At 41.1% G+C, this 24,283-nt stretch overlaps 1 protein-coding gene across 1 annotated transcript in view; it reads left to right on the top strand.

Moving 5' to 3' along the window:
• Nucleotides 1–24,283, top strand: part of LGR4 (leucine rich repeat containing G protein-coupled receptor 4) — an 82,610-nt gene that overhangs the window by 17,483 nt on the left and 40,844 nt on the right. Inside the window, exon 2 of the mRNA XM_086613163.1 lies at nt 18,654–18,725. Coding sequence (XP_086469289.1) covers nt 18,654–18,725 — 72 coding nt within the window. The remainder of the gene's footprint in view (nt 1–18,653; nt 18,726–24,283) is intronic.

Here is a 24,283-nt window from a genome sequence, read left to right as displayed (position 1 = left end):
TCAACATGGTATGAATCGGGATTATAGCTGATGCATTGGATGCACTTAGGATGACATTTCACGCTCATTTTGAGAATTTAAATTACTTTTCTTGCTCTTTGCTGCTGGAGAGGAGTCCGTCTTGAACTGCTGTGGTAAATAATCACAGAAGTTGTCAATAATAGAACAGAACTTGAGCAAACTCCTGCTTGATTGATGTTGAAGTTCTGTCAAGGTCAGTGATACAACACGTTCTGATAAAGGCTTGTGAACAGGCTTTCCAAAAATGTGTGCTTGGAGTTAGACCTTCCAAACAAAGTAATGCAGACATCTTTTTTTCCTTGTCTTTTTGTACAGTTACATCATGTGGTAGGAGGAAACAAGAACACCATGTAGGACAGGTGATAGTTATGTATTATTTGTTAGGGCCTTAATTCAACAGTCTAAGGTAAGACTAGAAGAGATTTTGGTGTATAATACCTAAATAGTCTTGATTTTTTTTTTGAAAAGCAGAACCACTGAGTACTGCCGCTAGGTTACTGTTTCTGAAAGGCGAGTTACTTCCTTGCCTATGTCAGTACAAATACAAGCAGCTAACTCCTTTGTATATTTAAAAAAAAAAAAAATCAAGGAAACCAGATCTGACTTGGTTTGTACCCAGCTGCATTTTGCCTAGATGCATTAAGTCTTTCTAGCAAGTAGCTTGTTAAAGAATGTCTGCTGGATATGTAGGTAGTGTAGAGAGGAGAATATTAAACCATTGCTTTTTATGTTCGCTCAGATCAGTGTTAGTAATAAAAATGTCTTTGTTCCGTTCCCTCTTCGTGTTGTGTGAGGTTTCTCTCAGTCATAGAAAAGCTATTTCCATTTTCTTGCAAGGGAGGGAGCATTTTGGAGATGACCAGACCCTCACCCTGTGGTTCTTTGACGTGAAAAATTACCCTCTGCTAATGATTTTGGTAGTTTTTTGGCTGCATCTTCTATTGCTGGTCTGGTCTCCTGCGAGGAAGCTGCCCATGTGCCACCTTTCATGGGATAAGGGCGTTTATGAGACAATGGAGACAGATGGCGGCGGGCTGGAGGTGTTGGACCGTTGCTGGCTGGGTGATGGCTTTCTTAGATGGTGGTCGTACCTGGGTGCTCTCTGATTGCCCCTGCACCCTTCACTGCTTTCCCTGGGTGCCCCACAAAAACCAGTGGCCTCATTAACCGCAGCCACTCAGGCTGGTTTGGAGCGGGAAAGGGCTAGATGACTGGATTTCACCAAGCTAGCCTACACCACCTGCGATGATATTTCAATGGTGTTTTATTAAAACTGTTTTGTTTTCTATTCATGGTGGGGAGAGAATTCCCTTGAAGAAAAGAGCTGCTGTCATTTGCTCAAATATTGGAAGTTTCTATAGTGTTTCTGTGAAGCAGAGACTGCCTACGCTGCTGAAGAGCAGAGGTAGTCCTGAAATGTCCTGTTTAATGTGCAAACATCAGTGTTACACCAGTTCGGCCATAAATAACGGAGTACAGATTACCACCTTCACGTATGTTAAACACAAGCAGATATTTAATTGTACACAAGGCCACTAAACCCAGCAGGGTATATACCTTAGCCTTCACCAGCTCTCATTTTCAGACAATGCCGGCGCGTCACGTGCAGTCTCAACAAATTAGTTCCCTGTGTAACCCGGTCCTTTCTCAGCTGTCCGCTCAGGATGCCCAGGGATGTTTCATCAACATGCCTTGTTCCACTTGCCTCCGTTTTGGGAGCTCTGGCTTGCGATGGATGTGGGCAAGTTGTTGCAGTTATGCCGTGTTTATGACCGCCTGTATTAATTATTTCCTTTTTTCTTCATGTAGCAAGGGACGTACAGCAAAGAGCGGGAACAGTGAGCTTGAACTTCTTTTTCTTGACGATAATATTTGAAAGTGAAAATGTAACAGTATTTCAGTTGTGAATACATGGAAATTGTGTGTACTGCTTAATGTGTTTCAGAAATCCCTGTTACTTTTCTTCCTTAAATACAAGAAAACAGGCGTGTAATGCCTCATTGAAAGCAGTCTGCAGGGGTGCTTTGTGAGGGTCTTAATTAAGGGCTTTGAAAGACTAAACAAAAGGAAAAAGAAAATGCTACAGGGTTATTGTTATTCCAGCCCATTGGCTCAGCGAGCTGACCATCCATTGGTGCCTTCTGTCCATTTGGGAGCTGAATGACACTTTTGTTCGTGGTTAACAGAGGTGAAAGAAGCCAATTATTGGCTGTCTTTTCCACAGGGCAGCTGCAGACGGATTTCACTGCAGGCGAATATGGACTTTTCTGCCACAAGGATGGTTGTGATGACAGTTATTTTTGTGGAATTGTATGAAAGAAAGCAGATTATTATTATTTTTCCCCCTCCAGTGGCTTGTGTAGATATTTATTGAAAACTACTGTGAATGTGCTGATGTGGAATGGGAACGTGTAAAGGGCTGGATTCCCCACGCTAACAGCGTACTTGGCTTTTTCTGTGGGCATGTGAGAGTGTGAGGTTTTTGGGATTTCTTTTTCTCCTCTGTTTTGTTTTTTTTTCTTTGCTGTTAATTTTAACTATAGGGCTTTTCTAATTGGTGTGCATGAACCATCTTATGGCTGCCAGCTCAGACTGTGCTGGCTGCTTTGTGTGCTGGAGTGACGGAGGGACAACCTCTGCAGGTTAGCAGCAAGTCCTGCGACAGCAAAATTGGTGTCTGTATGCCATTAGGGAGCGCAGGAAGTGTCTCTGTGCCTGAAACTTGCCACCCCTTCTCCCACATCTCCATTGATTGGTCCAGTACATTATAAAATCTTTTCCCACAATTCTTGCTTTTATAATTCAAAATTTATTCTTTTCCTCTTAAATTTTCTTTGTTCAAGCCTCTAGTTGTAGTTTAAATGCATGAAAATATTTGGTTGATGAAGAATAGGTTCCTTGATGCTTTTGATTCTGGAGAAGTCCTCTCCAGTTTGGGGCAAATTTTGAGTGAGGACCCATGTCTCAGAGTTGGTCCATCTCAGTTTGTTACGCTGAAAGACTTTTTGGCATGTTAGCTGCTCAGGAGGCCTGTCAGTGGTCGTGGTAGGTTGCTTGTGGTGGCCTGTTTGCATAGCCTTCTAAAATCTGCATTCAGCCATATTTTTTTCATATTTCAGGCATATATTTCGTCTATTTCATATTTCATATTTTCAGTATTATTTAAAAAAAAGGACGATGTTCGTCTTGCGTAGCTTTCTGCTGCAAGTGAAAGGAGAGTCTGCCTTTTGTCCTCCAACCTTTGGAGGTGGAAGCTATGAGGACATCCTTCCTTCATCTCTCAGTGCATACAGAGGAGTTTTTTGTGCTTTCGGTTGATTTCTCTTCATCCAGACTTATTATTTTCCTTTACAGATTTTTTTATTTTTATTTTTTTTTTGTTTTACTGGATGGTTTGTTGCCTGCAGATGTGAATGCTCCTGCCAGGTCCCAATATATTGCCAGCCCACATTGATTGAAGTTAGTTGTACTTCTTTTGGGCTTAGCATGGTGCAGGCAGCCTTGCTTGAGGCTCTCAAACCATCTGAGGATACGGCTCTGAGGGCACTTGTCATCTGTTGGCTGGTGTCAGCGTACCTCTGCCAAGTTCCTGAGAACATAGAATCATAGAATCGTTAGGGTTGGAAGGGACCTTAAAGATCATCTAGTTCCAGCCCCCCTGCCATGGGCAGGGAAACCCTCCACTACACCAGGCTGCCCAAAGCCTCGTCCAACCTGGTCTTGAACGCTTCCAGGGATGGCGCATCCGCAACTTCTCTGGGCAACCTGTTCCAATGCCTCACCACCCTCTGAGTGAAAAATTTCTTTCTTATATCTAATCTAAATCTGCCCTCTTTCAGTTTAAATCCATTGCCCCTTGTCCTATCACTACACGCCCTTGTAAAAAGTTCCTCTCCAGGTTTCCTGTAGGCCCCCTTTAGGTACTGGAAAGCTGCTATAAGATCACTCTGGAGCCTTCTCTTCTCCAGGCTGAACAACCGCAACTCTCTCAGCCTGTCTTTTTAGGAGAGGTGCTCCAGCCCTCTGATCATCTTCGTGGCCCTCCTCTGGACTCGTTCCAGTAGCTCCATGTCCTTCTTGTGTTGGGGACTCCAGAGCTGAACACAGTATTCCAGGTGGGGTCTCACGAGAGCTGAGTAGAGGGGCAGAATCACTTCCCTCGACCTGCTGGCCACGCTCCTTTTGATACAGCCCAGGATACAGTTGGCTTTGTGGGCTGCCAGCGCACATTGCCAGATCATGTTGAGCTTCTCATCCACCAGCACTCCCAAGTCCTTTTCCTCAGGGCTGCTCTCAATCCATTCTCCGCCCAGCCTGTACTTGTGCTTGGGATTGCCCTGACCCACGTGCAGGACCTTGCACTTGGCCTTGTTGAACTTGATGAGGTTCTCACAGGCCCATCTCTCCAGCCTGTCAAGGTCCCTCTGGATGGCATCCCTTCCCTCCAGCGTGTCCACAACACCACACAACTTGGGGTCATCTGCAAGCTTGCTGAGGATGCACTCAATTCCACTGTCCATGTCTCCAACAAAGATGTTAAATAGCACTGGTCCCAGTACTGACCCCTGAGGAACACCACTGGTCACTGGCCTCCACGTGGACATTGAACCGTTGACCACAACTCTTTAAGTGTGACCATCCAGCCAATTCCTTATCCGCCGAGTGGTCCATCCATCAAAACCACGTCTTTCCATTTTAGAGATAAGGAAATGTGTACGTGTAAATAAAGTTTTACGAGATGTGTGTGTGCGTGGTGCTGTGAAGTCGCCTGCACAACGCTGGCAGGGATGGCTGCCCGTGTAGAGGTGTCGATGGTGACAAGGGTGACCGTCTCCTGGGCGCGGGGGCCTGTCAGAGGGAGGTCCCTAGGTGTGAGACCCTGCTCTGTCTGGTGGGAGGTGGGGGGAGAAGATTTGTCCGAGGGTTACTTGCAGAAGTAGAACTAGTCCGTCCATCTTCTGGGAGAGGAGACCAGTTGGTGGCCAAATTTAGAAAGCAATGGAGCAACCAGAAACTGAAACCAGCATATGACTCAAGAGGATGAGAAGCTCATAGGAAGCTAGTGAGGCTGTTTAGGTTCTTGTGTTCAGATATACGTCTGGTCCGTAGACAGCACCCTCGCTTTACCGTTGTTTGAAGGTACCATTCCCTGAGTGAAGTGCAGGGATTGTACGTTGGCGCACTTGAATGCTGCCATGTGGGAAACTCAGAAGACTTCAGGCAGACTGTAATCCTTCAAATGTCATAAAGTGGAAATTGCTCTTTTGTTGAAATGCTGTGCAATAATTGGTGATAAAGAATTTCCAAAAATCTTAAGTTTTACATCTTATCAAAACTGCTCATGATTCATCCGCTACTTTAAGATGCCTTGAAAATTGCTGCATAAAAGCATGTTTGGTTCTATGAAGACCATTCCAGGTGCTGCCATGAAATCTATTTTGGCCCTAGAAAGCGGTACTGTGTGCTTTTATTTTTCCCACTGTATATAGATAATTATAGCTCCATATTGCAGAAAAAGATTTTTTTTTTTCAGAAGTAATTTTTAGTTACATCCAAGTTACATGTGGGTGAAAAAAATTCTTAAATGCTAAAGCTTTTGTATATAGGTTTGAACTGATTGAGATGTTTACATTTTGTCTTCTGGCTTCATTCTATCAGTGAGTGTTCATACACTAACTTTGTTTTGCTTTTTTGCTTTCAGCCTTCTAAAAATGTAGGGCTTACCCAGACTTTTGAGGCTCAGGTTGCTTTCTAAACGTTGGGTGGGACAGACTAGGAGACCAAAATAAACAAGAAGAAAATGAATAAAATTCAAAGTACTTAGAGTTTCTAAAGTTGGCATTTTTATGCAATTGGAGTTGTAGATGTTTGTGTTCTCTTTTTGCAACAGAGCAAAAACACAGGGTGAAAATGCAACAGAAGATTTTTATATGAATATATGAGTTTAATGATAGCACTGCTTTTCTATCAGTATAAACAGATTTAAGTGCCAAGCTCTGTCTGGATAGCTCAGAAACATCCGTAGCTTTATCCTCCCCCTTCCTCTTGGAAAGTGTTATTCTGCTTTGAACCTGGGCTTTGGGGAGGGGAAGCAACATGTCCAAACCCACCAAATGAGTCTGTGCTGGGGCAAGGAACTGAACCTCAGTGGATCTGTGTCCAGAGATGTAATGGGGAGCTTTTGGTGTGAAATGTTTGTCATAGTAAATACTGTGTTGCTGGGTGGAGCAAGATGTGTCCTTGGAGTCCAAAGGGTGAGTGTGGTTCCTTACATGCCTGTTGAGGCAGTTTAAGTTTTATGGAATTGCCCTTGAAGCCATTAAATGGAATGAAATGTGCCTTATAGGTGTTTGTGGGTATGCAGCAAAGACCTGAGACTAGCATGGGGAGGGGAACCCATATCTCATTAAACTGGTTTGATTACATAGTTTGGTGATGTTCCTAGTGTTTCAGCAATGGTTGTTCACAGAAGTTTTTGATAAGCAAAAAATGCTTGAGAACTTCCTCAATAGTAACGAACAAAACCTTGGCTTGATCGTGTGTGAAGTGCCTGTGTTGGGTTTAGCAATATGTGCTTTAAATTAAAACTCTGATATTTCCCTAACCTGGGGCTGACTTAACTCATTAAAGAAAAATCAAAGCTATAGAGTCATTTAAAAATGACATGGTTACCTTTGTGGTTGATGGTTCAGTACGACTTCGTGATGGTAAGGACAGTTGTTGCACCTGGCAATACTGCTCTATTTTAACTTGGTTGCAAACATGCTGTTAAACTTTATTTACTTAAAACATGACAAATACCTTTCTGTAAAACTCCTTCAGGGGGTCTGATGTTGAGTTCATTGAAGGCGTAGCTACATGTTATGTTTTCTTTTAGTGCAAAGTTTCCACTGTCTCTTTCAGTACTTTTCCTCTTTCCTGCTACTTTAGGAGTCTGCTGCCCCATGTTTGTGCTGATACAGCACTCTTTGAGGCCATGCTATATAGAAGACAGCTAACTCCCTCTGATTTAAAAAAAAAAAAAAAACAACAAAACTCAGAAATACTTTTGTTTAAATCCAGATAATCGTAGTGATCTGATTACAGAATGCTGCCCATAAACAGTTCCACCATGGAGGTGGAAAATGATGGGAATATAAACCAATCTTCTTTGTCAGAAAGAAAACACATCATGCAACCCACTCTGGTGGGCACCATAGGTCAAAGCCTTAAGCATGTAACCTGCTGCTGCATTCTCCTTTCCCTTCATGTGTGAAGAGCTATGGATTAAAACAAACAACCCTTCTGCTTACCTTTACTAGCTTTCACAAATAATCTCAAATTTTGCCAAAAATGATGGTTGTAATGAATGGTTTCGATGCACGTGTTTGGGCTAAGATGATCCTCGGTTCATGCCTCTTACCTGGAGAGTTGTTATTCCAGCCAGTTTACTGGGACTATTGTTAAATGAGATGAAGGCATTAAAGTATTCCTCGTGGTTTCCCGTGTCTGGAAGACGTGTCAGTGAAATGAAAAGTATCGGTAAGAGCAGGACAGCATTTTGAATGCTTGTACGCAAAGGCTCCACCTCCAGGTTTACACCTTGCTGTAGCTTTGCCCATAGCCCAGCCATGCTGCCTGGAGGCAGGAGACAAGCTGGATAAAGTGCAGAAGACACACAATCAGCATAAAATAATTACATTGCTTAGATTTGATCCCCTTCAACAGTTGCCATGCTAGTTGAAGAGCATGATGAGTCTGCCTGGCAAAGATGGTCCTTTGAAAAATGTTGGTCCTTACAGATTTTGACTCTTCTGCTGTTCTCCTGAAGTTGTCTGTAGTCTGTGTCACCTGAAGTGGCTATGAATCCAAGGGAATTATCACCAAATGCTTATGATGACTTTTCCGATGTTTTAATCTGTAGTTACTCTTGGAATTTTGGATAATGATGTTATTTTTTCTAAATGATTTTTAGAAACTTTCAAGTCAGAGGGTAGCTGTGATGTAACCATGCTGAGAGCTTCACTACAAGGAGTTTGGGTGGTAGCAGGACATGTTGAGGTTGATTACAGATCGAGGACGTGGATGATGTGAGTTCCCGCTCAGTTTTGTCCATGGACTTCTTCATGGTCCTGCACAGGTTGGTTTTACGAGTTTTGTGATGGACGCTGATAGGTATAGGAGGGATATCTGGGCATAGGCTTGCCCCTCAGACTGCTTCACTAGTGTGCTTGTCACACAGCCTGATACTTTTTTTTTTTTTTTACTCAATTCCCTGGCGTTACTGTATTCTGGAGAGTAAATAATTATAAAACCATGAATAATGCATATTTTTACTCTCTGCTGTAAATAATCTGTAACTGTGTAAGGGAAATACTCTTGCACTGAAAGACGTTTTGTTTCCTTCTCTAGCTTACAATAAACCCTTCCTTCAGCCTATAATCTGCACAAAACGGGTGGCTCTTAAAAATTAACCGAAGAGCATGTTGACTTGCTATATTCCTATTCCAGGATACGATCTCTTTCATAATAATGCGGTGGAATTTTTTTTCTGGGTTAATTCCCCGCCATGTGTCAACATAGGCCATTAACCGTATGTGTGATTGCTTAATGGTTGGCCTGCAGTGACTCAAATACCAGTTCAAAATAGGTCTTTGCATACAAGTATTGTTCTCTCTAAGATCTTGATGATGGCTTGATTGGCACATGAATGGGGTACATTAGAGCTAGTTACTGTGTCTGAAAGAAAGCTTAGACATCACGTTGGATGAAAAAAAAAGAAACCAACAAAAAACCCCAAAAAACAAACCAGGTTGATGTGACATGGGAAGGAGGAGGCAGGAGAAATAGCTTACAAATATGGTGGGGGAAGAGGGGGATGTTACTTCTCTTGCAGGAATAGACCTGCCTGAAATTTTTTAGCCTTTTCTGTGGCTGTCAGTGAAAATGTTGTAGTTCTTGCTTCAGCAAAATGCTAAAGGATTACTGGAATGAACAGGATTTACATGCTTTTTTAGTATTTCTACTGAAAAAGGGCTCCATGTACCCCATTTCTTACAGCTTCTGAATGTCTTTGTCCCCTCCAATAGCCAGGTTTGGTGGGAGATTTGAAGTTTGATTGCTTCCTTAAAAAAACAGGTTATGGAAACACTGCCTATAAACTGCTTGCGTAGCTGTTAGAGTGTAATTTCTTTCCATTGCTGCCAAATGGAGTGAAAACTACACGTTTATCAAACAAGAAACTGTCGGAGCAGTTTCCTATCCTGTTTCTCTACTTAAAAAAAAAAAAAAAAGGGAAAATAAAGGTAATTGATTTGTTCTGAAAAGAACATGATGGGCAGTAGCTGGGCATAGCACGAGAGCAGCACTGGTCAACTGCAGGGGGCTCCAGGCTGGGCTGGTGACTTTGGGCAGGTTACTTCACCTCTGCATGCCTGTTTTGCCTCCCGTGCTGTTTGTCTTGTCCATATAAACCTCAGACTCTTCTAGGTAAGGAGTGTCTCCAACTGTGTGTTTGTACAGTGCCAATCACGTTGACACGTTGAACTAGAGCCCTTAGCTTCTTGTTGCAATACAAACAGCAGATGATAAGACTTTGTGCTCGTTGGAGAGATAGCATGGGTGCTTAGGAAATGGGAAGTGTATTTGCTGGGTGGGAATGCAACCTGTGTCCTGTTTAGCCAGTCACAGCAGTTGTTGACTAAGGCTTTAGGTATTTGGATATTTCCTTTCCTACAAGAACGTTTCCTTGAAGAAGAGGAAAAGGAAACATGCTCATAAATGAAAAAATGGCATGGCTGATAGGCTTTTTGGGACTGCAAACTGGGCTGTGGATACGGAACACATTTCAGTGCTTTTTAAGCGTTGGAGGTATCTGTGATCACATCAGAGGCAGTAGGACCATATTTAAGATTGTTGGAGAGAGATGGAATCACAAGCAGAAAAATCTACAATAATGCAAAAATGTTTTATTTTGTCATAAACAGCTTTGTCCATGTTAAAAGGAGCAATAGATGAAGATCACAAGGAGAAAAATGCATTGGGGCATGGCAGTAAGGGTTGGAGGATATGGGATAGTTCATACTGCAGAGTCCTGGCTGCTGGCATACCCAGAGGTGCCCTTGAGCTGGGCCCTTCCTGCTGGGAGATGGGTGCTGGTAGTCGTGCAGACCTTGTCAGAATTTGGGAGAATGTAAATTTTAAATACAATACCAGTCTAACACATTGGGGCATTGGTGTGCTATTGCCATAGAAATGTTAGCTAATAGTACAGACTGAGGTAGCCAAACCTTGCAGTGATAGATGTAGGTAATATGTAAAATTTAAGAAATTAATTGCTCAGTGTATTACTTTAGCTTTTGTTTTAAACTCAAACACCATTGCAGGCTCAAACACTTTGCAAGTGTAGGCTCCTCTGTAAACATCATCTTTCCTTTGCCTGATATTCGTTTGCCTCCTGTTCATAATTTCTATCTGTTGGGGTTGGCATGTCTGCATGTAATACATATTCTTGAATTTCCCCTGCATTCATTGGATTCACAGTGCAGGGAATTACTGTTCAAAGCAGTAGTCGTGAGGTGGTGCTTCTGGAAGTGAATTGTTTGCTTCTTGTTATCAGGAAGATACAGTAAAACAAAACAACCCCAAAAAACCACCAAACCACGAAACTTTTTTCTTTTTAGTGGAATGAATGTGTGATTTTAATTTATTTGCTGATCCTCTAGGCTTTCTATACCTTCATTACATACTGAATACAATTAAGACATGGGACAGTATTAGTGCAAACTCATTGACTCCATCCATTCAGTTGCTTTCTGTTCATCCTGAAGGAATTGGCTAAATGGGGACAGTAGATCTATAAACCAGGGATGTAATTCAGCTCTTGGTCTTCCCTGGGACTGGCTGCTGAGATGTGATTTGGCTGAAAATTACGTTGTTTTTCATCATGTGAGCGTGTTCCCACAAGGAGTTCGGCACCAAATGTGTTTCTTCAAAACTGTAGCACTGTAGTACAACTTAGATTGATCTAACCTTGAGCTTCTCTGATTTCTCCTCTCCCCGCTGCCCCCCTTCCACTCCAGCTCCTCTGCCTCTCCCTGCCACCGGCACACCAGGCAGTTGTGGTTGACCTGGACTGAGTTTGAAGCACTGACTGTTGCTGTTGCAGTACAGCTACATATACTTCTGTCCCCTTTTTTGGATAATCAGTGAAGAATTGTTGATTTGGTATACTAAGAAAAATATCTGTTGCTTTGTCTTGTTAATCTTCACCTATGTTAATGCAATTGGAGCATTGTCTATGTATCAATGGTCTGAGAGGTTATGGATGGCTAATTGTTGATAAGTATTTTCCAGTGTTATGTTGACTTGCATGTGCAATAACCTGGCTTATTTAACATAGTTTCTAAAAATATTAACAACTCCAGCTTTTCCTAGTACTGCTGAAGCTGGATCAGGTTACTACTTGGGGAATTATACGTAAGATTAAGACCTTTTACCTAATGGTTTTGTACAAGTAGGTAGGAGGGCTTTATTCAAATATAGATAGCTCTGCCTAGTTCATTTCGTAAGTGTTATAATTAAATAACTCAGTGGCAGAGGGCCCAGACCTTGGAAAAGACTGAATGGAGCCTACAGTATTACATGCTATTATCTATCAGCAAACAGGTTAAGCTTGCTCAGAGGGAGTATTTTATAGGATTTTAAAGGTGCCTTGTTGAAACATGATCTTCTTTCCTTCAACAAACACTACCCCCTCCTCCCGTTCCCTCTCCCCCATCCCTTCTAAACTTCACAAAAGGTAGAGGTTAGGTGGAGAGCCAAAAAGAAGTTAGCTATCAATGAAGTGACAGGGAGTATTTTGATTTTATTTAACCAGCCAGTCTTGATTGGGTTTGAGATTTGATTTTCTTTTTTGTAGCAATATGTCCATGTCTTTCCAGCTTAAGATTTTAAAGTGGATGATTTTATGCTGTTAGCATGCCTTCGGATGCAGTGCACGAATGTGGTGGGAAGCTGAGTGTAGCCCAAGTTCGGTGCAGATCCAAGCGTTGATAGCCGAAGCTGCAATGCAGGATAGAAAGCCTAGCACCAGCATGTCCTGTGGGTTTTAGGAGACAAGCCAGCACACCAGAGCTGGGTAGTGAGGGAAATTTCTTTACCTGAAGCGTGCACATCTTTTGGCTGGGGAGGTGCAGTGAAGAACAGCAGGTATTGTCAAAAAAACCCCGAACAAAACTATTGTGGCTAAATGTCGCTCAGTCCAGAAAGACCATAATTGTTTTCCTTTTCAATGCCTGTCAGTTACTGTAGGTCGTTCGCTTTCCTTCTCCGCCTATATCTTGGGCTAATTTATTTATCATTTTTGCCTGTCCTTTCTGTAGTCCTCTACAGGAAGCCTGTGTTTCCGTTTTGTGGTCCCTCTTTGTTATTGCAACTCTTCTTCTCTTGTGAGAATTATTGTCCCTCTCCTGCGTTTCTGTTGTCCCCAGTCAACTGTCCTTCCTAGCCAGAATCACGCTCTGGCAATCGGTAAGAAAGATGTTTAGGATAAATCTAAGAAGGGTTGGGCTACTTTATGGTAGAGGCAGTGCTTTAAAATGAGAGAGAAAGCGATCTGTGTTGTGCAGGAGATGGTGTGACATGCTGTGAGTTTTATCTAATTCTCTTTTGCATGATAGCACTGGTGAAAGCAAAGTCGACTGTGAAAGCAAAGTCAGTCAGCTGTGACTGACGCCACTTACTAAAGATAAGTAAGAATTTCTTTTTTTTTTAAATGTGAGAGAGTTAGTAAGTTGCCATTCAAGATATGAAATATTTCTGTTTGTCCTGGAGCCTTGGGAAGTTTGACTTTGGTTAGCGGGAAATAAAGAATCCTTAAAAAAAAAAAACCACAAACCAAAAACCCACCAAAACCAAAAGAACCAAAACTTTCCATTAGGAACTGGAGTTCTTTCACAAGAGTGTGATAAAAAAGTTTAAATTCGCTTTATTGCCTGTTTCAGGTTTCTGAAATCTCTGCTGCTTGTTTCTTTAAGAATAGTTTAAATCTCCTGCTTTATGCAGCGAGGAGATGTGGTGCTGTGTGGTTTTTTTACTGTGTCCAGCAAAGGTGCTTTCCCCTCCCAAGTTAATTTATCTCCTTTGGTGCCTATTTTCAACAGCAGGAGTTTTTCATTGCTTTTAGCGTCCTTGCTGGTTAGTGTACATTCAAGCATTGTTAAAAACTTTAAAGTGTTTCTATGTTAGGTGAAAGCAGGAGACTTTGCTAAACTAAGCTGGAAAGAGAGATTGAAGTAGTTGTCAGAATAACCTGAAGGGATTTACTGGAGCAGGCTTGAAGTCAGCAAATGACTACTGGAGTACCATGGCTTGATTATTTTTTTTTTCCACCTTTGGCCTGTTAAAATTAGTCTCTGCAGTACCTGGGATGGTGAAATAACATTTTCAGTAGGTTTCTTCGAGCTGCTTGTGTTTTTTTTTGTTGTTTTTTTGTTTGGTTTTTTTTTCTGTAGTATCTTCCTGGAAAAAGGCCGAAACTTCTGACCAAGCAGGAGAACCTTATTTATCACTGAAAACTGCAGCCAGGGCAGCAATAGCACTGTAGGAGGGAGCATGGTTGTGTTTATACTCTGGCATTGCATCTCTTCTACCTGAAATGGCGAAACTAATTGTAACTCTAAGTCTGTGATTCATGTTATCCCTGAGATGCAGCCTCTTCTTGCTAAAGAGGTTACCACCTTCAGCTGCTCATCATTTCGGTTTCGATGCCAGCTCCTTGCCCCATCACGCCCTGACCTGCCTCAGCTGAAGTTGGTTAGCGAGCGAAGATTTAGCCTGGCTGCGTAGTACAGATAAGCCTGGTTAATGGATAACTGCTGAAAGGTGCAGGTCTACCCCTGGCTTCTCCAAATCTACAGTGTAAAAAACACGGCATCGCTGTCCTCATGTCTCCCCTCTTAAAGCTGTCATGTCTGCTCTGCGCTTCCCTGGGAAAATGTCCCAGATAAAAGCGTGGGGCTGGGTTTAATTTCCAGAGGGAGCTGTAGGTTGCTTGAGCTGCCAGATCGTACTGCAAAGCGATGAAAGAACAATAAATTTAAGAAAAGCCTTTCAGATACTGAGTCTGAACTTGAATGGACCAGTAAAATTTAGGCTGAGTGTGGGGTTTTTTTGGTGTTTTTTGTTTGGTGTTTTTTGTTTTGTTTTTTGGTAGTGATCAAAAGGTTTGTAAGTGTGTTGCTGTTTTTAGGGCACTTGTGTCTGGATATAATAACCCAATCCAGAATGGGACCTTTAGCATAGTCCTGCTGAAATGGGGCATCAGGAAACTGCTGATGTGATCCTTCTGTTGTGTGATAGCATTGTTCCCGTGGACTCTGCTAGAGGTTGGGAAAGTGCTCTTAGGTATTTGTTTTGTTTGTTCTTAGAAATTAATTTTATATATTAGGACCTTAAATGAGCTCTGGGCTTGTAGACCTGAGGTCTTTCTGGTAGAGGTGGAGACACATGTGGAGTAGGACAGCTTCTCAGTGGAGGTTTCTTTGATGTATCCAAGGCCTGTAGTAATATTTTATCTTTATTATGTGGACAGCCTCTTTGATTCTGCAGACGCTTATTTGTTTTTTGAAATTGTAGAAATAATAAAATGAATATTTTCTAAAATAAAAGCCGTAGAAACTTGGCAAGGGCTTTTTTTGTTTTGGGCATGTTTTTTGGGGAGTATTTGACATCATTTTGTCACAATACATGGTGCTAGTCCATTTCCCTTGTAGTTCTCCTATAAAACATGTGTTATCAAAACTATCTTCCAAATTGACTACGCAAACTTTAGAGAGTAGTTATTAATTCATCTTATTTTAGTGATATGGATATCTATTGGCTAATGCTGTTTGTAAATGCTTGCGTTGAAGCTCATGAGCTACTTAATATTTTATTACCAGCAAAATAATGCCCATGAACTCATTCTTTGAGGATATTCTGTAGACTAGAAAAAAAAAAAAAACTAATTATATATATATTTTTAACAAATAAACCCAACTTTCTTGTTTTGGCTTTTACAATTTTTTGTGGATTTTTTCCTTCTGTGTTGATTGTTCTTTTGCTGGTAATGCATTTCAGATAAGATTAGTGCATTTTGACCTTCTCTTCCCTCACATTGAAACTTAAAAGTTTTTTCTAGAAGATTTTCAAAGTGTGACCTACCCAAGTATGATTGCCAATGCCTCACCAATCAGTTTGATTTCTGCAGCAAAACTGCTTTTAAGTAATGTTTTTAGTTAAACAAAACCCGATTTTAAACTTGTATGGTGGTCATTAAGAAACTTTGAAAGTTGGTGTCTTGATATTTTCCCAAAGTCCGCGAATCAGTGCAATAAAGATTGGCTTATTTACTGAGCAAGAGTTACTCTCACATGTAATGAAGACAAATACAGAAACGTTGTAATAATTTCAGCTTTTTACCGAGGCATTGTGATAAGTGGTCCCTGAAGATTCACATCATAATGCTAAAAACAGAATTGCAATGAGTCTTTGTGCCTGTTCTTGTTATAAATGCAGTTTTGCTGAAAATGAATTTCAGTAGAATTTGTGGATATTGATGGTGATTCTCAAATCATCATTATTAAGATGTTCTGTGCTTACACCCAAAGAGTCTGCTGCTCATATTAAAATTGTAGATGCTAACACTTGGAGCTACAGGCAAAAAACATTCTTTGCTAATTTCAGATCCCAGAGAAAGCCAAAATTATGTGGAATTTGGATGTCAGCCATGCCGTATGCCTACATGATTTCCATTGACTTCATTTAGGATTGCATATGACACTGCTGAAAATCAGGCAGTTAGAGCCCTAGAAACTTCAAGACTATTGCTTTCAGATGGATGTGATTTCTTCTTTTGTCCTAAAGAGCTATCATGTTGTGCAACAAATGTGGTTGCAGTCAAAATCCTTGACAAAGCGATGTGTAACCATTTGTAAAGTGCTTTCTGGCAGTATGTATTGTTGATTTATTTTTACTACCATCATTTAATACGGTATATATGATTTTAGGGTTTCATATCACCTGGACAGTCTTGTGTGAGAGTTGTGATTTTCTTGCACAGGTTGCTATTTCTTAAGATTCACGTAGGGTCTCCACTCCCTTCTTACCCTCCTGCTCCCTTCATAAATGCTTCCCAGTTGATACTGGAAGGCGATGCATAGTCATCTGGAAAGGAGAGGACTAACCTGGATGTGTGAAACGTGTAATCAGGACAATTTGAAAAATGTATATGGGGGATAGGGAAAATAAAAGTTGCAGTCTCCCATGGAGCAGACAGCTGACGATTCAAGTATCTGATACTTGTATTTACTTCCCTGCCCAAGAAGAAAAACGTCCCCCCTCAGCAACTGCAGCATCTCAGGGTACCCAAGCTGCTGCCGAGACAAATGCACCTTTTAAAACACATGGGCTGTAGAATTCAGAAATAAATCGTCTCCAGTTCAGCTCCTTCTGGAGCTTAGTGAAGGAGCCTGTTGTCCCGCAGTGGTTTTTCTTCATCATCCCTCACACTTGGATTTGTTCTGTGTGTGCATGAACCTTATTTTGCTTGCCATCGCTCTTGAGTTACGTTAGTTGTACCCTTAGCAGCTGCTGAGCAATAACTCTCTTGGTTTACACTGGGATGAGAGGAATGGAGTTTCAGCCTGCTATTTAATAAACATTTAGTGCAAAGAAACAGTCACCTCTAGATTTGTGAGTGTGGTGTTCGTGTCGGTGGCAGCCGGGGCCGGTGCTGCTCGGTCGGGGCCAGCAGACTGGTTGCCAGTTACTTGTTAATCTCAACATAAATTCACTGACATCAGTTGACATTGTCAACTGCTGTAACTGTGAGGTTTTTTTACGTAGTGCGTTCTGTTGTCAGTATAAATAAGGAAACTTTTTTAATGAGCTGTGTTAGGCATTATGGTCTGGCAACTGGAGGAATAATGTGGCCACTCTTTGCAGAAAGTGGTTTAATTAGCTGCTGCAACATTTTGGGTAGGTTATATGGTACTGACATGGCATTTGGTTTGTCACAGCATGAAAGAAGGCACAAATGTCACGAGACACCGTTTCCTCAGAAGTGGCACCAACCCCTCCACGTGCTCCATCCTCGGCACCTGACTCTGAACCTCCCAAGATCAGTACCGAGTCCTGCTGCGGGTGGGAGCCATGGAAGATACCCTGAATGTGAAACTTTTTAATTTTTCAAGGGGGCTTTTTTTGCTGCTGCAGAATGGTACTTCAGGGATTTGTGCCCTTCCAGTATAGCAGGAAAAGTCTAAATTGATCTTTCTTTGTCTCATCAGAAGACGTGATAGTTCTAGTTGAGGCAGATGATTGCGAAGCAGTGGTGGCTGTGAGTGGGCTACGGACATCTGCCCCAGCAGTAGACAAGGGTTAGTACTTTATTCCAAGGTTGAGCTTTTTGGGTGGCAAACAAAATGTACTGACCTGCATGCAGTCACCAGCCCTTCAGATCTTCATGCAGGAGCTTCAGTGGTGTTTGTTGACCATCAGTGAGATGGAAAGGGTGGTTTGGTTTTGTTTGGTTACTTTTTACCCAAAGTACATGGGGAGGTGGCACATAGATGCTGGAGAATAACGTGTGGAAGAAGGTGAGCAGAAGGAAGCTGGGAGGGCTGTGCTAATGAGTCTCACAGAATTGCTTGTTAAACTGCATATAAAAAAAACCCCCAAAAAACAGTAACCAAGTGGAAAGTAAGAACTTGGGTTATGTCATTAGTTGTTGGGCAGTTACTAGTTTAATTATCAAACTGAATTGTTTTCGTGCTACTTTTACTCACATTGAGTAATAACTTGCTTTAGGACTGGATTATCTGTGATGGTTATGTAGGTGTGAACTGAGGTGATGGCATCACGTTTGCCACTTACTGCTCCTTCGGAAAGAAAAGAGCCAAACAGGTCTGCATACCGATCGTGTAAGCACTTGCTACTGGCCTGTCTCTGCTCACAGACTGAGAATGAAATCTGCTTAAAACTATTACCTCAAGGACTTCTACAGGTTTTGTAGGAAAAAAAAAAAAAAAAAAAAAAAAAGACTGTGGTAGAGCTAGGACATGTTTCTGCTGTTGTTGTCAGTTGTTCCAGAAGCCATGTTTGCCAGAAGCTCTTTATTAAGTCTCAATGTGTGTATTCTTTTTTTTTTTTAAAGACATTGTGGGATGAAAATTGTCATGGTGGGTGGTCACAATCTTTTTTTATTATTATTATTTTTTCATGTGCTGTGGTTTTAGAGCAGTCTTAATCTCTGTGTTAAAATTGTATGCATGTGTAAGTTGGTAAAAATTAGTGCTGGGGATAACAGTACCTTAGAGCGTCTTACATGCATGCATAGCCTGTAGTTTTACCATAAATTTTTTTGGCTTAGGTGTCAGAAAACATTTTTATCAACTTTCTATTGTATACGTCTCTGCTGCGACTGGATTCTTAAATTACTGTACTTAGAAAGTTTAGCGTGGAAATTTCTAGAAAGAGATATTACTGTGTAATGCTAGAATACTTTTTTCTGTTAACTTACCATCTGATTGGGCTTTTTTTTTCCTCATCCTTTCCTAGAGCATAAAAATCCCTTACTGTTTATTGATAAACCTGTATTTCTTCTTCTCCAGGGATATCAGCATGAATAACATCACAAGGCTACCAGAGGATGCGTTCAAGAACTTTCCCTACTTGGAAGAGCTGTAAGTATTTCACACACGTTAAATTTTTGCTACAATGTTAGATGGCTGCGTAAAGTGGAAGGTGGGTGAGGAAACTGTTGATCTGAGCTGTGAACAGAGAGAGCAATTATACTTAAAAAAAAATAATCCTGTACATGTTTGGAAACCGGAACAGTAAATGTTACTTATAAGGGACTTTTTACGGTAATTATTGTAATCGTGGCTAGAGTGATGACACATACTAATTACAGTGTTATCCAAAGATAACACGAGAGGTGTGTAATTACCATTGTTTCCAAAGGAGCTACAGTATAGCCGTTGCATAAGTTCCATAAAATATACGTTGTTTCATTTACTGAGCAGCTTGCTCCCATTGCCCCTGTAGGCTGCAGATGCAGAGCTCACAAGCCCATCCTGACCTGCATTAGAAATTCAAGTTCTGTAGTACAGGGCTTCTTGTTCTTAGTTGCTCTGCAGAAATTCTCTCTCCAGTTTCCATTTCCCTCTTGTCCTGCTCTCTAGATTTATTTTTAGGTTTTAACTTAAGTAATACTTGCGCTTCTGAATCCTTGAGCTGTGCTAAGGCACATGTGCCCAGTGTTTTGCTGAACTGAAGTCTTAACTGAGATGTCTCTGCAGAGTTGGAAGCACCCTTTCAGAGTGTAACCCTAAATTAGATTGGGTTTCAGAGTCAATAAACAGGGAGAAGACTTTGACTTTGAATTACTACTTTAGTAAGTACTATTATGTGACAAGTGATTTCCGTGTGCCTTTGTTTCCTTATCTATGAAGAGAGGGTAATTGTTCAACCTTTGTCAGAGAGCATTGAGAACTTCCAGTAATAAGCAATAGATAAGACAGAGAGCATTTAAAATACAAAGTAAGGCTGTCCTTATTTGTGACTTTGGCTAGACTGGAACTATGAATGTTGTATTGAGAGGTTTTTCAATAAATGCACCTTAAGGGAAAGAACAGCTCATTTCTCCAAAGAGATAAACCCTGATGAAGTAGGGAAGTGTTGTTCGGACTTTACAGATGAGGAAACTGAAGCAAAGAATGAAAGCCATTTGTAGAGGGCAACAGGATAAATTAACCCTGTAACAAAACTACAGATAAAGCCCAGAACCTTTTGACTCTGGTTATCTGCTATAACTAATACAACCACTGCACCTCACTGGAACAAGGACGTTGAGAAATTTGTAAGAGATGGACAACTTGCTCCTGAAGAAAGGCTTGTGTTCCTGAAAGCTGCTCTGTTTTTCTTCCTTGCACCCTAGCTATGTTGGTTGGTCTAATAACGTGTTCTACCTCTCCTTATGATTTTGGTCTTTCTTATATCCTGATAATATAGCAGCTACCATTATGAATACACTTAAATAACTGTTTCCCCTGTTTTTTAAGTAGCTTTACTCAGGTCAGTACAACTGTGAAGCGCAGTTGAACTTATTTGTCAGTTGAATTATGTGTGGTATCTTATTTCATGTTTAGCAGATTCTGGCTTATTCCCTCTGATTTTAGGTATTAAATTTGCAATATAGTCAAGAATACCTCATGAAGGAAAACAGATTTACCAGGATTTCAGATGGTGGACATGTGTAACTGACACAATTTAAGAAAGGCTGTATGACATGAGTAGTCAATTAAAAAAAATAAATTAGGCCTGGGGAGGCTTGCTTGGCTCAGAATACGTACTAACCAGCATTCCCTGTGTGCTTTATAATATGCGCTGCTATATGTCTGTGTATTGTTTTGTTAGACTTTGGAAAAAAAAATGGACTGCAAATATATTCTTTACAGTCATATTTCACACTAAAAGTTGAAAAACCAAACAATTCTGTTTTCGCAACTTCAGGTGACTGTGGGAGACTTCATTTTTCCCCTATAGGTAATTAAGCAATAAAACCTAACTGGTGGGTGTGCATATTGTGTAACTTCCATAAACCCTGGGGTGTGTCAGGAGGTAAAGAGAAAAGGCAGAGCCTTCAGCCATCATCTATTGTACTTATTGCCTAAGAGCCCTTTGCTACATGTACCTCATTGTCCCCCTGAATTCTAGCATTTCAGTTAGCAAAAAAAAAAATAGGCAGGCATTAATCTCAGAATTATATGTGAACATCCAGAAGCTTTAAATCATTGCTAGCCTGCTTACTTGGTATGTTAAAGCAACTTCAGGGGTGATGGAAGGAAAACAAACAAAACCCCAACAACTTTACAGTAAAAACGATACTTGCCAGTTGTTTGGGTGTGTTCAAAACAGTCATAATTCCTTAGTATAATAGAAAAAAAATACAATTTTCATTTTAATGTTTGAGTTACCTCCTACAGCTGCAGAGGTGGGAGATTCTCCAGAAAGATTAAAAAGAAAAACACTCTTTCCAATTTAACAGCTATTATGGATGCAGAAAGACAGGAAAATGACTGAGAGCAGAGCCATAAGTAGACAATATCTGTGTAATGCACTTCTCAGCTGAAAAACGTTAACCGAGACTTGTGAGTTGTTAGCAATATTTTGCAGCAGCAGCCTGCTTCGAATTTGAAGCCTATTTTCAGAGACTCTGGCCGTGCCCACCAGCAGTAAAATAAGGAAGGTTTCTTCCTGTCTATAAAGACCTGGTTACGGTCATCTGTGCACAAGTCAACTCCAGGTTCCCTTGCTTAAGTTCACATTCTTCCTAGAAGGAATATTATAGATTAAAGTAGATTGAAACAAAAGCAGCTTACCTTCTTATTAGAAATGACCACCACCAGACATGATGTGTTTTTGCTTCATTCTACCCATTCGTATTTCCCTATGGGACAGAGTACAGAAATTTTTTGAGCTTTATTTTTGTTGGTTGCAGACAGGAAAAAAAACAAACTGTTGGTACTTCCCACTGTACAACCACAATTTTCCCTCTCCACTCTAAGACAATATTCAAACCTTCTTCCTGGTTTTTATTTATAGTTGAACAGATCTAAATTTTGACTGGCAGGCACCAGCAAAGTTGCTTTTTCAGCACAGAAACCTGGCTATGAGTCTCCACACCAAAGAAAAAGAGACAGAGTTAAAGCAAAGTGGTGTTGAGATCTATGCTAGAAGTGACTTTTCCGTCTAGAACTTTTTCCAAGAATTACATGCCAAGGCAAATGAAAATCCCGCAATCGTAATGGGAATGCAGTAAGTACCCACACCACCATGGACTGTAGTAGCTCTTCATCCAGGAGGCAACCCCAGACACCGTTGTCTTTATACCATGCTTTAAACCTGCCATTTGTCAAATGCTCTGGGAGATTACCCCCTGACAGAGTTAGTTAATTAATATTGCAAAAGAGAATCACAGAATTTAATTGAATGTAAGTAAGAGGCAATTAAATGTGTTATGTAGGCAACAGTCTTACACAGTGCACATATGAAGAGGATGGGATTAAAAAATGCAGTAGGAGACATTTAAAATGGGGGTTGTCATTTCCTTAATGCAAGGAATTATTTGATAGCGTGTAGAGACTTCAGAGGATCATTTTCCGAATCCTACAATGAACACTAGTGAATAAAAGCGAAAGAAGTGATGTACCAGACTTGTACAAGCTGGCTGCTCAGTTAAAAGGCGCCTTCTGTGTCACCTAAGGGACAGTGACCTGGGTGCTTCCATGTATACATCCCATGCTGTTTTCAGATGTGCTGGGTTATCCGAGACACCCACACGAGACCGGCAGGTCTGACGCAGATGGGAGACCGATGGCGTTTGGAGCCAGGTGGAAGAGGGCATCTGACATGACACTAAACGGCGGTGTTTAGGGAACCGATCCCTGGCAAAGTCAAAATTTTCAGGTATAATCTGAGATTTTGTACCTTTGAGATGGTGTCCTACCTGAGTGTTACTCAGAGGTACAAGCAAAGGGATTCCAGCTTGTCCGTGGGCAAAATCCGCCTGTTGGGTTATGTGCTCCACGTGCCCCTCTGCAAAGCCTTGTCATGCGTGTCACTGCAGTGCATGCTTATCGTGTGTCTGTAGGATTCTTGCATTATTTATAAATGTTATAAAAATGCTCCATCTCTGTGTAACCGATACCCATCTGGAAGTAATTTGCAAACGATTGAAACGGCAATGGTCAGAGTCAGCGAGGAGCAGACCACCAAGGGTTTTGCCACAGCAGTTAATGAAGTGTATTCTTCAGAAAATGTTAATGTAAATATACTGCAACCCTGAACTTGATATGGAAACTAGAAATCCTTGAAGAACTTGGCCACAGTTTTCTAACCACACCTTAAAGTATTTATAGAAAGCTAGAAGGGGGAAATATAGTTAGATAATGCAGGGTTTTTAGAAAGCAGAAACCATTTTCCAGTGTGAATTTTTAACTAGAAGAGCTAGGGTGTGTTATGTTTTGATGCTCTTCTAAACAGTTGCAGTTCGGTTTAATGTTTAGAGTTATCTAAAGTAGTCTGAAGGATTTTAATGATATGATTTCCATTCACTATATTTGCTGAATGATCTGCTGGATTAATTAAAAAGGCACACTCTCATAAAGGAAGGCAAATCAAATTTGTTTTTATTCTTGGCAGGTTTTTCAGTCTGGCTTCCGAAACTCAAACCACTCGAGTAAAACAAAAGTCTCCTCGACTTAGTGACCTTTTAACCTTGTTTTGATTTCCACTCCTAACCCTTTAAAATTTTGCTATCTTATTTGCCCTGCAGTGGTGAAAGGTTTAGATGATAAGGTTTTGGGTGTCTGACTGCTGGTCCATGCAGGAGCTGGTAGGAAGGCAGAGGACAGCAAGCTGTCCTGCTGTCCATCTGTAGGTTGCCTGTGACGCAAGCACATGGTTGTTGGAAAGGGAGCACCAATCACCTCCCAGCCAGTCAGCCTTGGGGAAGGGCTCTAGTGAGGGCTAGAGAGGATGCGCTCTGCTCTCTCACTGTTGGGGTTTTGAAGACCATCTCATGCCCGGTAATAATCCCACGGAAAATAATCCCCTCTGAAAGCACTAAGAGACAGCAGTGCTCGATTACCTTCCAGATGTGTGCTGATGCCAAGGTCTGTTGTGTTTCTGGTTTTTGCTCATATATAATATGAAACAGTCTCTTTTCTGTGACACTACCTTCTAATATATAAATATATATTTATTTTTTTTTAATCAGTCAAGGGTAAAACTTTATTAAGGTTTTTATTTTAATGGCTGGTGAAAATGGTTAGGGAAATAAAGTGATAAAAGGAAGATTTAGATCAATAAAAGTTTTCTTTTCTGAAAGACAATCCTAATCTGCTTTTTGAGAGACGAAGCAACAGTAATCAAGAGACAGCACGTATGCAACTGATTTTTCAGGAAAATAAGTAGTACAACCGACAGCTTGTTTGATTATTATATCCATGTTGATTACAGCACTAAGAGATCTTGCCTAAACATCTCAAACTCCTCTCCCCACCCTCAGCCAGAGTCTCTGAACATGGCTTTTAATTGACAAAGTATATTTTAAGAACATAAGGATTAATTAAAACACACACTGGCAATGAAAATGAGGTGGTTTTGCCATAAGGTTGTAATCAGGAAGAATCTGCAAGGGAAATGTCTAGAGTTATTTTTCCTCTTGACTGCAGCT

This window comes from Tauraco erythrolophus, chromosome 6 (genome assembly GCF_009769465.1).
Source record: "Tauraco erythrolophus isolate bTauEry1 chromosome 6, bTauEry1.pri, whole genome shotgun sequence".
Lineage (NCBI taxonomy): Eukaryota > Metazoa > Chordata > Aves > Musophagiformes > Musophagidae > Tauraco > Tauraco erythrolophus.
This window is presented reverse-complemented; position numbering and strand designations above follow the sequence as displayed.